Below are 13,256 nucleotides of genomic sequence, written 5' to 3' on the forward strand. Positions count from 1 at the left end.
CCGCCCCGACGTCCCCTCACCAGGAGCGGTGCGAAGCGGTGGAAGATGTGGGCCAGCGTGAGGAGGACGGTGGGCTGGCCTTGCAACTGCCACTCAGAGCTGTCCTTCTCCACCAGCCGGCCTTCCTGCATGGGGTGGGAGGATGGTGAGGCGCAGAGGGGGGTAGAAGGTCCCCGGCTCGCCTGGCCCAGACCCCAGCTCACCACAGGGTCCAGCTCCACGCTGAGCACTGCCCGGAAGCAGCCCAGCAACTTCTGAGCCCGCACCAGGTCAGCGCGTGGCGGGTCCTGCAGGGGCCGGTAGCCTGCCACTGGGTAGGTGGCACAGAGTTAAGCTGGCAATACCTGATCCGTGGCTCCAACGCCCCCACCCCTCTCCACAGAGACCCCCAAGGAGATGCCTGGGCCCTGGGGCAGTGCAGCAGAACTCGCCCTCTCTGTGGAATGCCGCTTCTCCCGCCGCTTCCTGTTCTTCTCTCTTCCACAACGGTGACAATAGTACCCCCCTTACAAGGCTGCCACAAGAATTGTGCTCCCTGGCCCCCACCTATGCTGTACCCTCCCCTCTCCTCACAGCACCTGTGGCCCACAACCAGCCCATGGAATTCCCTGGGGCAGGGAGCCCCCATCCCAGTTTTGAGAGCTTCCATGCAGTCCACAGACATCTTCCCAAAAGGATATCGCAAGGGACGGCTGCCAAAGTTGAAGGCCACGGACTCCTTGAAGGAGAGGCTGATGGCTGGGAAGTAGGCCATGCCCAGGCCCCTGGACAAGTTCTCAAAAGCGGTGCCCAGTGACACGCCATTCCTAGAGCAGAAGGGAAGGCCTGTGAGCCAGTGCTAAGAATGATGCAACCGAAAAAAACCAGGGAGCCAGGCCCTGCTGTGGCTCTCCACCTTCAGCTACCAAAGTCGGCCTGGCCCCCTTATGGGGACTGGGAAACTGAGGGCAGCTCGGGGAGAGCCCAGAGCCCAGGCTTGCGGGTGGAGGCAGGAGACTCACAGGCAGAAGGACAGGGTGCCATCGTCCAGGTCGATGAGGCAGCTCACGATGTCCCCCGCTGCCCACGCCTGCCGGGGGGAGGAGGCCTTACAGATGCACAGAAGTCCGGCAGCCTGCCCATTCTGCCCCCGAGGCTGTGTCTCCACTACCACCCAGGGGAGGGGACAATAAGTGCAGAGGACCTGAGTCCCTGCACCACCCCCCATGCCCAACAGCGTCTCGTGGCTGCCCGGTGATCCTGCCGAACTGTGAGAATGGACGTGGGCAGGTGGGCGATGGGTCTCTGTTCTCACCTTGCCATAATTCGTCGTGGTCACATTCCACTTGCGCACCCGGTTGCCATCATAGGCGTAGGAGTTGTGCGTATCTCCGACCCCCTCCTAAGGAGGAAATGTTTGTAAGGTCCAGGGGAGGCAGGTAGGAGCAGGGCCAGAGCCTGCTGGCCATAAGCCTCAGACCCACAGAGCTGTAGAGAAAGGGGCTAATGCTCTGAGACATTGAGTGATTTCCTGGGCCAAGTAGCCCTAGGAAGGGGCGGGACGCAGTCCTCCTCCAGAGGGCACGTCTGGGTGATGGTCCTGTCCTGAGCCCGGATGAGGCTGGCAAGGGGGAGGGGCCTCTCCCATGCACACGCACCTCCTGATTGAAGCGGCAGTTGATGGTGCACCAGCCAATCTGCATGAGCCCCTGGGAGGAGATGAGCACCTCGTAGACCCATTTCCCTGAAAGAAGCTGAGTCAGGCCTAGCAGGCAGACCAAGACTGTGTCCCGCCTCAGACCTGGGCCCACAGAGCCCCTTCCCGTGAGCCGGGCCACAGCACAGCATGGTCTCACCTTTGTACACGCACGTGGTAGAGCGGATAGTACCGAAGTTGCTGTGTCCGATCACCTGGGTGAAGAACGGGGAGGGTGAGCCTCTCCCGCACTCAGACTGCCTCCCCGAGGGGGAAGGGCCCCATCCCCAACCCAGCTGGTGTTGTCAGAAGGGATTCTAGGTCAGGAGAGTGACAGGAGGGGCTCATAGCTGTGCTGGGAAGAGCTTGGGGCCAGAGTCACATCCAAAAGGTTTTAGGGCTGTGTTAGGAGGGCGTTGAGCCTGAGGAGTCAGGAACCCATCGGGAACGGTTTGTGGCTACAGCCCCCCAAAGAAAAGGTAAAGAGCCCAAGACCCCATCAGGAGGAATTTGGGGCTGTCAGGAGGGGCTTGGACCTGGGACCCCTCGCCTTGTCCTCACTCACCCCTAAGAGGTCATCATCCACCAGAAGAAGCCCCTCAAAGCCACCTGTGTGGTCCAGGACCACAGTGGATGGGCCAAGCCGCCCTTCAACCTGTCCTGAAGAGGAGAGGTCAATGTGGGGTTGGGCAGGGCACAGGATCTGACAGGAGGCACAGAGGGCAGGCCCAGGACGCCCTGAGCCCAGCCTGGCTCCCCAACTCCCATCCCAGAAACTGCTACATACCCTGGCTCTCCTCATCCTCATCCTCCACATGTAACAGCTGGTCCAGATGCTCTGGCAGGTTCTGGAAGTTCAGGGGTTTCCTGGGGAGAGCGAGAGGCTGCGAGGGGCCCAAAAGTCCTTGAAACCAGCCAGAGGACACTATACCCCTCTCCCGCTCCCACTCCTCTGAGCTTCAGACAGTGGCTGCCCAGACTCCAGTAAAGGTGTTGTGCCTAGTCCTAGGTTCTGCCATGCTGCGGGCTGGATTATCCACTAAACTAAGAAGCACTGGTCCAGTGTGGCGTACCTCAGGGCTTAGAAAAATAAAAAAAGGAAAAGAAGAGCCCTCCTTCAGCCTTAATCCCTTCATCAGTAAAGAGGGAACAAAAGCTCTAGGTCAGAGAGGCAGGGAAGATTCCAAAGCATAACGTGTGCTCTCTGCATAGCCCATAACCCCCCTGCCCTCAAAGGGGACTCCGGTGATTCGCCTGGAAGAGGAAGGCTGGGAGAAGTACTGGTCCCCAGTGGCCTGTACCAATGACAGCTACATCGGCCCTTGACCCCAGGCCTGCGGTCGCAGCCAGGGAATTCTGTGCCAAATGAGACAGGCCTTAAGGAAGATGAAGGGCTGAGCCCTCTAAGCTGCTGGCTGGCTCTGTCCTGTACCCACCTGTACAGGCAGAGAGCACATGGCCTGCCAACCTACCATCTGCCCCAGCCAGAGGGGCCCCCTTATCCTCCCAGTGCACATGCTCAGAGGATAAAGGCCTCTGCATGATGCTGGCCAGCTCTATCCTGAGTTCAGCTTCTAAGAATAGCAGAGAACGGGGTGGCAGTAATTAGCAGGGCTCGAGTAGAACAGAGACCGGCACCCATCTAGGTCTAGCCCACAGATGGGTGGCACCTGCTCTGCCACCTCTGGTCCCAGCTCCTTCCCCTTTCACTGGCCCAAACCGGTGGGCTCTAGAAGGGGATAGAGATGGGCCAAAGCACCCACTCTCTGGCAAGGTAGCATCAACCCAGCCTCACGTGCCAACCACATGCTCCCCTGCCATGAGCTCCTACTACGCTATGGGAGGTAGAGACGCACGAAGCCTACTCTCCCCATTCCTGCTAAACCCCAAGCCAAGGCCAGGTGGTGGCTATGCCATGGAGTGCCCCACCAATAGCATGGAAAGTTTCGGCCAACCCCATGTACAAAGACCCCAACAGGCCTGGGGATCAAGGTTGCCATTGGGGCAGTGTTTATGGGCCTAGAGGGCTGCTCTAGTTTTGTGCCTGTTCTCAGGAGAAGCTGGGGGAAGCCGGCCTGAGACTCAGCACTGCCCTCTGGCCAACCCAGCACTTGTCCGTCCTTTCTAGATTGCCTAGATCCCGGGCCCAGGGCTCCGCATCCACACAAGCGCTGAGTGATGGCCCTGCCACCTGCTCTCCCTCCTGGCAGCCAGAGAACCAGTGGCGGCATGACCATTTCTGATATCACATGAGGGAGGGATCAGATGGCCTTGGGAAGAGGCCACGACCAGGGCTGGCATGGAGGTGGGAAGTGGCCCTCCAGAAGTGGGAATCCTATGGCCACCAGAGCCACTTAAATGGAACGGGCAACAGTGCCGTCCTTTGTGCCTGCCCAAAGAGCAGAGACCGTGGAAGACCAAATAGGCCAGCTGGCAAGGGGGCTGAGAGGCAGGGACACCCAAGCCTCACCGCAGGAAGGCAGAATCCATGTGATCCTTGAAAGAAGGAACTTAGCCATAGTCTTAAAAATGATTGCAGTTCAAATGGTCCAGCCACATGACTCCAACCCTTGGAATCTTCACAGCACTGTTCACAAAAATAACCCCTCCGAGCGAGGGACAGTGCTAAAGGCCACAGCAGACCCCTGGCCTTAATAGATGCCCACCAAGATTTGGAATACAGAAATAAAGACGCACTCAGGGCAAAATGTTTAATGACAAAGATAGGATCTAAACTTCTGTATACTTTTGGAGGTGAGGGATCTGTTCACTAGCTTGATGGCAGTGACGTTTTCACAGGTTATCTGGATTAAAGCTTACTGTATTCTACCCTTTAAATACATGTAGTTTATTGCATGTCAATTATTCTTTAATAAAACTTGTTTTTGTTTTTTAAAGAACTAAAGGTGGGGGTGTCTGGGTGGCTCAGTCAGTTAAGTGTCCAGCTCTTGGTTTCAGCTCAGGTCATGATCTCAGGGCCGTGAGATCAAGCCCTGCATCGAGCTCCACGCTCAGTGCAGAGTCTGCTTGAGATTCTCTCCCTCTCCCTCCCCTATCTCATGGGCTCACTTGCTCGTACGCTCTTTCTCTCTAAAATAAAAATAAGGGGCGCCTGGGTGGCTCAGTGGGTTAAACCTCTGCCTTCGGCTCAGGTCATGATCTCAGGGTCCTGGGATCGAGCCCCACATCGGGCTCTCAGCTCAGCAGGGAGCCTGCTTCCTCCTCTCTCTCTGCCTGCCTCTCTGCTTACTTGTGATCTCTGTCTGTCAAATAAATAAATAAAATCTTCAAAAAAAAAAAAAAAGAATTGGAGTGAGACCTTTAAAAAAAAAATAAAATAAAATCTTAAGAAAGAAAAACAACTGAAGGTGACAGAAATTTTTAAAAATTTCTATACAGTACAACCTAAATGACGTACATCACAAGATAAGGAAACCAGAAAGAAATCACACTCATGTGATCATGCCAGAATAACAAAATAACAGATTTTTTTTCTTTTTCTTCTAAGTTTATGCTCAGGTGCACTTGTAACTTTGATAGGGACTATGCTTAAAGGCACTCAGCTTGCAGGGCAAGGGGCTGGTACAGTCTGTACCTTATAGGTTCAGGCGGAGGCTACAGAGGAGCAGTATGGGACCAAGGGTGGGCAGGTGCACACACAGACCAGATGTGGACCAGGGAGGGGGAGTGAGCCGCTGTTGTAAGGACTGAACGTGCACCAGCTCCCCAGCCTCCATAAGCCCCTCAGAAGGAAGACACTAACACAGCCAGGCGAGAGGAAGAAGCAGTCTGGAATGCAGACTCTCTGGCCAGAGGTCTCACAGCTGGGGGCAGCAGAGTGAGAACAGAGCCCAAGCCAGCCTACCCAGAGGCTCCGGTCTAGTCCTTCAGAGTGAGGCACCACCCATGGGGCCGTACCTGCTGGCGGCCGCGGCGGGCGCATGCTCAGGAGAGGAAAAGATGCGGTGCAGGTAGTCATTCAATAGCTTCTCGTGCACGATGCCTGTGCCACAGGACAGAGGGAGAGAAGGGTCAAGTGGTCAGTGCAGCTCCCAGACTTTGCTAGCCTTCAAGGGGTCAGAAAAGCAGTCACGTTGGGGGCCCTGCCCCAGGGCTGCTGAAAGAGAGCTGGCTTCTGGGTACAAGGGGTGCAGCAAGGCCTAAAGCTCATGAGACCTGGGACTTTACTGCCTTGGTCTTTTCCTTCTTCCCTCAACACAAGGAGCCTCCTCCCAGCCCTGCAAGCCCTTACCTGTGACCCTGGACTTCTCAGCGTCTGATGTCAGCCTATAGCTCTTGCGGGAGAAAGACATGCTGGACCCCTTGGATGCCATCCTTCATCTCTTGTGGGCAGCCAGCGGTCCTGGGGGGCTGAGCCAGAGGCAGAGTCTGTCTATCTGAAGCCAGCCAAGGGACCCCATGCTGACCTCAGTTCTGGGGTGGCAAGAAGGCCTGGGAGCAGGTGAGGCCAGGTGCCTGCATATTTACAAACCAACCAACCCCAGAGCACAGGAGAGCAGGGGCCTCCCAGTTTCCTACATTAGGGAGGATGGATGGGGCCTGGACCCCACCACGTTCCAGTGCTCAGTACAGGGCCCGAAAGAGTTATCACGTATAGGTTTACTGCACCAAACTGAATGTCTCAGCCCCAGAAAAAAGACCCCAGTGTCCAAAGTGAGGTGGCCTAGAGACAGAGAGACCCTGTTTCTGTTTCCTTCTCAGCTCTAAGTCACACTGGGTCTAGCTCACATCCAGTAGAGAGAACCCTATACCACCTTTCCCCCTAGTGTGGTCCATCACCCAAGGGCTTGATGCCGTCTCCAGCTCTAAGTCCTGCTGACACCTAAATCCAGAATCTTTCTTCCCTTCTCTTGTCCAAAAGCCTGCTAGTATTTTTCTTCCCACTCGCATGCACAGTCTTTCACCCCATCAGAGCACCACCCTCACCCAGTGGTCACTGCAGACCCTGCTGCTCTTCCCGCTGCTGTCCACCCCACACATGTTCTGGTGTTGCTGCAGCTGCTAAGTCGCTGGTGACCTCCTCCTCAGTGATCTGGAGCCCTGCTGTCCACCGCAGTAGCCGCTAGCCACGTAGGGCTATTTACATTTGAATTAAAACTTAAACATTAAAACTCAACTTCTCATATTAACCACATTCCAAGAATTCGGTAGCCACATATGGTTAGCGGTTACTGTACCAAACGCTGAAAATATAAAACACTTCCATCATCACAGAAAGTTCTATTAACTCTAGTCTGGAGCCCGGCCTTCTAGTACTGCCTTAGACCGCACTTCCATCTCTGCAGCCCAGTTCCTTATCTCACTTCACACAGGTCCTCTCTTCCCACCACACACCCTTGCCCATTCACGGTCCGCACCACGCCTGCCCCTCGGGAAAGTGACTGTCCTGCCTTGGCGCCTATGCCTGCGACGGGCCCTCCGCGGGCGTCCACGACCGCTGCCCCTCTCACACCACAGTAGGTGCGGGGCAGATTAGAGCCGGTCACTCATCTGATCGGCAAACCTTCCAGACATCCACTCCGGGTGTCAGGTGCTAAGGCCCCGGCCCCAGGTGTTAGGCGGACTTGACGTTGCTCAGGGATTCCCTGCCACGTCGATCCTGTCCAGCCCAGCCGAGGGATCCGGGCTCAGAACGAAACCGACCCCTTCTCGGAGTCCAAGGACGCAGAGAGCAGCGCATGTCTCCCCCAAGTCGCTCCCGCCCGGCCCCAAGCTCCGCAGGATCCTCCCAGCCAGCTCCAACCCGGAGTCTCGCATCACAGGCTGCAACGCCTGAGCGGCGAGCACTCTCATACTGGGCCGGCTGCGGCCGGGAGGGGAGCCCCAGGGACCCGCCCCGCGCGGAGCCCGGCCGCCCCTCACTCACCCCCAGCCTCGGCCGCGGCGCCCCGGCTCACAACATCCGCCCAGCCTCTCGTCTACGGCGCCCGTCTAGGGCCAAACCGCGCGCTCGTCGCGCACGCGCATCGGCTCGCGCCCGGCTTCCGCGCAAGGGAGCCCCCTCGCGGTCTCCAGCCGGGTCATTCCCGGCCTCGGCCTCGACCCACAGCCCAACCGCCTCTCACCCCCGCCTGTACAGAAGCTCCTAGCTCATCCCGGGCCGAGCACCACGTCCTAACTGGGAGCCTCAGGCAGCTTATCTCAACTGCCACCCGTACTGTGAGGCCTGCCCCAGAGAATTCTAGAACATTTGAAAGGCTACCTGCCAGGGTCCCTGCTGTCTGTCACTCCCGCTTCCCTTCAGGCCAGACAAGTGGCCTCGCTTACCTTTCCTGGAATGGCACCTGTGACGTGGCGAGAGGAGCCTCTCTGGCTTCTGCTACCACGGGTGTGGGCTGACTTGCCTACAGCTGGGGCTGATAAGCCAGCAGAAGGGGCAGGTTGCTTTGAGGCTGGGTCAGGCAACATTTGCCACTTTACAGGGAAAAGCTGAGGCTTAGAAAAGATTAGTATCACACCACTCAGCGGCTGGAACCCAAGCCTCTGACACCAATCATGTCCACACCACTCTTCTCTTCAGAGCAACGTAGGCTACAGAGGGTCTCCAACCCCACTCCAAGGCACATCAAGTGTTCCCACTGAACACCTGCCCACTACACAGGGCAGGGGCTGTGCCAGGGTGAGGGCCCTTGCATTTCACCAAGGGGGCCTGAGGCCTAGATCTACCCCCATTGTGGCCACTGGATCTTAGGTCAGGCTCCAGTAGGCCTCTAGTGGGGGCGGGAGTGTGGGGGTGGGGGTGGAGGCAGAGCCACCCAATCCCGCAGCGACAGGTTTCACAACTTCCCGGTTAGGGCTGTGGTGGGTCACAGTGCAACCTCCAGCCAGGAGCATGGGGTGGCTCCCACTCCTGCTGCTTCTGACGCAGTGCTCAGAGGTCCCTGGTGAGTGCCCCCAACCCTGATCCCCATTTGCCTTCAGGAAGGTGTCATCCCTGGGCCCATCCTGCTATTCAAGGCAGGTGCTCTGTTTTCTACTGGTCATGGAGCAGAGTGTTCTTGGCTTCTTGTGCAGAGTGGGGCAGCCCCAGGAATACATAGAGACACTGCCTATTCTGGCCTGTGTTAGAATGTTTGCTGTAGCACGAGGCAGTGTGGGAACTGCATAGATGCACGCACACATGCAGGCAGTTACCCTAATGAGCCTAATCTAAGCTTCTAACCTAGCATATGCCCCAGTGCTGATGGAAGGCCAGACTCGGAGGCAGAATGCCTGGGTTGGGCATTCTGTACATGGGCTCCCACTAGGGGGCGCCGGCTGTGTAATAGGACAGCTCTGAGCCTTAAGGCGTTCTCAGCTGAGGGATGAAATTGGCTCCTTAGGGCAAGCACCATCACCCACCGCTCTCAATATAGTGCAGGTTTTAGACCTGGGCTTAGTGCCTTGCCCAGTAAACATGACCACTGGTGGTAACCACTATGTCTGGGCTTCTCCCACTCTGTACAGGGTCCATCTCAGAGGCCTTGTAGCTTTAATCCCCTGAATGAAGTGTGGATTGCGGAAATCAATGTACTGACATGCATGCCCACCCCCGCAGGGCAGCGCTCGCCCCTGAATGACTTCCAGGTGCTCCGGGGTACAGAACTGCAACATCTGCGACACACGGTGGGGCCTGGTCCTTGGCAAGAGGATGTGGCTGATGCTGAGGAGTGTGCAGGGCGCTGCGGGCCCCTACTGGATTGCAGGTGAGTGACCGCAGGAGAGAGATAAGATCGGGTGGCAGGTGAACCTGGGCGACCCTGTGCCTCGTCTTCCCAGGGCCTTCCACTACAATGTGAGCAGCCACGGTTGCCAGCTGTTGCCATGGACCCAGTACTCACCCTATACACAGCTGCAACGTTCGGGGCGCTGTGACCTCTTCCAAAAGAAAAGTAAGTGGCTGTGGAGAACGTGGGCCAGGGATAGGGCACGGAGGCCTCAGGCCGTGTTGACAACGGGTCTCTTCCAGACTACGTGCGAACCTGCATCATGGACAATGGGGTCAAGTACCGGGGCACAGTGGCCATCACCACTGGCGGCCTACCCTGCCAGCACTGGAGCCAAAGATTCCCCAATGACCACAAGTAAGACAGACACCTCCCCTCTGTCCCTGCCCGGCCCTGCGCCTGCCCCCAACCCCAGCACGCACTCAACTGCTGCTGTCTTCCCCAGGTACACTGCCACACTCCGGAACGGCTTGGAGGAGAACTTCTGCCGTAACCCTGACCGGGACCCCGGAGGTCCCTGGTGCTACACGACAGACCCTGCAGTGCGCTTCCAGAGCTGTGGCATCAAGTCCTGCCGGGAGGGTAAGCGGCTCTGGGTCAAGACTGAAGGAACATGCCCACGCCCGTCTACGAGCCCACCGGCCTTGTCTTTGCAGCCGCTTGCGTTTGGTGCAATGGCGAGGATTATCGCGGCGCAGTGGACCGCACCGAGTCTGGACGCGAGTGTCAGCGCTGGGACCTGCAGCGTCCGCACGCGCACCCCTTTGAGCCCGGCAAGTGCGTGTAGGCGAGCTCCGCATCGCGGGGCCGGGCTAGGGGAGGGCCCAGGACTCCAAGGGCGGAACCCGGGATACTGCAGGGGCCACACTGGTCCTGAGCGCCAGGGCCTTGTTCGCGCCCCGCTGCGCCCCCAGGTTCCTTGACAAAGATCTGGACGACAACTATTGCCGGAATCCTGATGGGTCCGAGCGGCCCTGGTGCTATACCACGGACCCACAGGTGGAGCGAGAGTTCTGCGACATCCCCCGCTGCGGTAAGGCCCGAGGGCGGGGCCTGGTAGGACACCTGGGAAACGTGGGGGGGCGTGGCCTGCCTGCGGAGAGGGGAGGGACTGGGCGTGACCCGGCCATGGGCCCCGGGGAGTTGGACTCCGCCTCCGCCCCAGCGGTGTTCTCAGCTCCCACTCGGGCTCTGTCCCGTCCATCCAAGGGCCCGAAGCACAGCCGCGTCAGGAGGCCACGACTCTCAATTGCTTCCGCGGGAAGGGCGAGGGCTACCGGGGCACGGCCAACACCACCGCCGCGGGCGTGCCTTGCCAGCGGTGGGACGCGCAGAACCCACATCGGCATCGTTTTGTTCCAGAGAAATACGCTTGCAAGTGAGGTGGCGGGCCGCCGCTGGGGGGCGTACCTTTGCAGCTGGAACGTCTGGAGTGGGGTCCCGGGGCGGGGCTTGAAGGAAGGCGGGGTCGGGGGGGCAGGCAGAGGGAGGCGGGGCTCCAGCCCGAGGCTGGCTGGCTGGTGGGCTGGCCCCACCAAGAGCTGAGAGGAAGCACCTGCCCAGGGACCTTCGGGAAAACTTTTGCCGGAACCCCGACGGCTCTGAAGCGCCTTGGTGCTTTACGTCGCGGCCTGGCATGCGCGTGGCCTTCTGCTACCAGATCCCGCGCTGCGCCGACGACCTGCGGCCCGAAGGTAAGGCCCAAGCTGGGACTGGAAGCTTGGAGCCGAAGGTCTGGGGCGAGAACCCGCTAACTGCCGCCCCGGCCCGCCTCAGACTGCTACAACGGCGTGGGGGAGCGGTACCGCGGTTCGGTCAGCAGGACCCGCAAGGGCGTCGCTTGCCAGCACTGGTCTGCGGAGAAGCCGCACAAGCCGCAGTGAGTCGGTCCGCGCGCCCGACCCCTCCAGGACAAAGGCCACAGGCTCCCACCAGGCATATATCCCTAGGGCGGCACGCCGTTGACTCTCCAAATGGAGCCCTGCGGGGATTGGGGATTACCCTGCTAGGACACAGAGTCCTCTCCCGCCCAGGTTCACACCCACCTCCGCCCCCGACGCGCACCTGGAGGAGAACTTTTGCCGGAACCCGGATAGGGATAGCCATGGGCCCTGGTGCTACACTACGGACCCTGGGACTCCGTTCGACTACTGTGCACTTCGGCGCTGCGGTAAGCCCCACACTCCCTCGGGGCCCGCCCCCTGCCTCCGCCTTTGAAGGCGGGCTTTCTCAACGCAGGTGAACTTGGTTCTTTCAGATGCTGACCAACCACCGTCCATCCTGGAGCCCCCAAGTATGCACTTGGGCCAGGGATGGGTTGGGACCTCTTGGGGGCCTCCATCCATCCAGTTTCCCGAGGCCCATCTATTCCCCAGACCAGGTGGTGTTTGAGAAGTGTGGCAAGAGGGTGACCCGCTCTCACCAGCAGCGCTCCAGGCTGCGTGTGGTGGGAGGCCAGCCTGGGAACTCGCCCTGGACAGTCAGCTTGCGCAATCGGTGAGGCACAACTACCTTTGCGCTTATGCCAAGGGAGGGGGAACCTGACCTGTCCCTGTCCTCAGGGGTCTTAGCCGAGAGATGGCAAGTCCAGCCTGTGTCCCAGAACTCACTGTTCCCTCCTAACCTCTACTCCTCCAGGCAGGGCCAGCATTTCTGTGGGGGTTCCCTAGTGAAGGAGCAGTGGGTACTGACTGCCCGCCAGTGCTTCTCCTCCTGGTGAGCCTCCCCTGGGTATGGGGACCCCATCCCACCCCTCTGCCTTCATCGGCCCCTTAGCTACCTTTCCTAGGTGAGCCCTCAGGCAGCAGACTATGAGTCATGATTGAACTAGCAGAGCTTCTCCCCCAGCCATGTGCCTCTCATGGGCTATGAGGTGTGGTTGGGCACCCTGTTCCAGAACCCACAGCCGGGGGAGCCAGGCCTGCAGCAGGTCCCCGTGGCCAAGATGGTGTGCGGGCCCTCAGGCTCCCAGCTTGTTCTGCTCAAGCTGAAGAGGTGTGTGACAAGTCAAGAGGTGTGGGGGGTGGGGGCTGAGCTTTGTGGGCTTACATGCTGAGCACCCTCATTCCCATTAAAGACCCGTGACCCTGAACCAGCGAGTGGCCCTGATCTGCCTGCCCCCTGAGCGGTATGTGGTGCCTCCAGGCACCAAGTGTGAGATCGCAGGCTGGGGTGAGACCAAAGGTAAGAAAGAACACGGTGCAGGGGCAAGGACTACCCCAGGCCAGGAGGCCCTCTCCTCCTCCCCACTCTTATCACTATAGGTACAGGGAACAATGAAGTTCTAAATGTGGCCTCGCTGAACGTCATCTCCAACCAGGAATGTAATGTCAAGCACCGAGGACGTGTACGGGAGAATGAGATGTGCACTGAGGGACTTTTGGCACCTGTGGGTGCCTGTGAGGTCAGTGCTGGGGTACCCATTCTCAGCTCAAGGAGGGCTTGAGAACTGGAAAATGTACTACTTTATCCCCAAAGAGGCTAGTGTCTGCCTTGGCCCAGGGCGCCCTTACCAGTTCTTCCATCTACCAGGGTGACTACGGGGGCCCACTTGCCTGCTTTACCCATGACTGCTGGGTCCTGGAGGGAATTATAATCCCCAACCGAGTGTGCGCCCGGCCCCGATGGCCAGCCATCTTCATGCGCGTCTCTGTGTTTACGGACTGGATTCACAAGGTCATGCGGCTGGGCTAAGCCCAACTTCAATCCCATGTACTTTGGAGAGTACAGAGCCTCCTGTCAGACATAAAGCTGCCTCTCCTCTTTACACCTGTGCAGGGTGCTTCTTAGCCTCTGCTGGGAAATTAGTCGGTGTATGCCCTTGCTAGGGCCTCGGTGGCTCAAGGCTGGCACAG

The 13,256-nt window shown here is 58.7% G+C and overlaps 2 protein-coding genes across 18 annotated transcripts in view; one reads left to right on the plus strand and one right to left on the minus strand.

Moving 5' to 3' along the window:
• Positions 1 to 11,383, minus strand: part of RNF123 (ring finger protein 123) — a 32,347-nt gene extending 20,964 nt beyond the window's left edge. For 2 of the 12 annotated variants that reach the window (XM_082703646.1, XM_082703641.1), the window contains exons 1-13: positions 9,825 to 9,963; positions 9,517 to 9,657; positions 5,928 to 6,046; positions 5,594 to 5,678; positions 2,463 to 2,542; positions 2,241 to 2,335; positions 1,836 to 1,890; positions 1,638 to 1,723; positions 1,295 to 1,381; positions 1,002 to 1,069; positions 681 to 806; positions 204 to 318; positions 21 to 125 (exon numbers count right to left, since the gene is read on the minus strand). In XM_082703646.1, coding sequence (XP_082559772.1) covers positions 21 to 125; positions 204 to 318; positions 681 to 806; positions 1,002 to 1,069; positions 1,295 to 1,381; positions 1,638 to 1,723; positions 1,836 to 1,890; positions 2,241 to 2,335; positions 2,463 to 2,542; positions 5,594 to 5,678; positions 5,928 to 6,009 — 984 coding nt within the window. In that variant the 5' untranslated portion in view covers positions 6,010 to 6,046; positions 9,517 to 9,657; positions 9,825 to 9,963. Of the gene's footprint in view, positions 1 to 20; positions 126 to 203; positions 319 to 680; positions 807 to 1,001; positions 1,070 to 1,294; positions 1,382 to 1,637; positions 1,724 to 1,835; positions 1,891 to 2,240; positions 2,336 to 2,462; positions 2,543 to 5,593; positions 5,679 to 5,927; positions 6,047 to 6,622; positions 6,880 to 7,030; positions 7,502 to 7,562; positions 8,409 to 9,516; positions 9,658 to 9,824; positions 9,964 to 10,812; positions 11,084 to 11,207 lie in introns of those variants that run through there. The other 10 variants (XM_082703651.1, XM_082703640.1, XM_082703647.1 and 7 more) reach the window with 9 other exon arrangements.
• Positions 8,415 to 13,168, plus strand: MST1 (macrophage stimulating 1). Of its 6 annotated transcripts, none has more exons than XM_082704113.1 (18): positions 8,416 to 8,580; positions 9,234 to 9,381; positions 9,455 to 9,567; positions 9,645 to 9,759; positions 9,848 to 9,984; positions 10,059 to 10,179; positions 10,317 to 10,435; positions 10,612 to 10,780; positions 10,966 to 11,096; positions 11,179 to 11,281; positions 11,436 to 11,572; positions 11,660 to 11,695; positions 11,778 to 11,898; positions 12,040 to 12,117; positions 12,250 to 12,396; positions 12,479 to 12,585; positions 12,672 to 12,805; positions 12,934 to 13,168. In XM_082704113.1, exons 1-18 carry the CDS (start codon positions 8,529 to 8,531, stop codon positions 13,093 to 13,095), a joined length of 2,130 nt encoding a protein of 709 aa, XP_082560239.1. In that variant the 5' UTR covers positions 8,416 to 8,528; the 3' UTR covers positions 13,096 to 13,168. The 6 variants fall into 6 exon arrangements, with proteins under 6 accessions (XP_082560241.1, XP_082560242.1, XP_082560239.1 ...); XM_082704117.1 differs by having other exon boundaries at positions 8,418 to 8,580; positions 12,666 to 12,805; XM_082704115.1 differs by lacking the exon at positions 12,040 to 12,117 and having other exon boundaries at positions 8,415 to 8,580.
• Positions 13,169 to 13,256: the final 88 nt, after the last annotated feature.

This window comes from Mustela nivalis (genome assembly GCF_964662115.1).
Source record: "Mustela nivalis genome assembly, chromosome: 1".
Lineage (NCBI taxonomy): Eukaryota > Metazoa > Chordata > Mammalia > Carnivora > Mustelidae > Mustela > Mustela nivalis.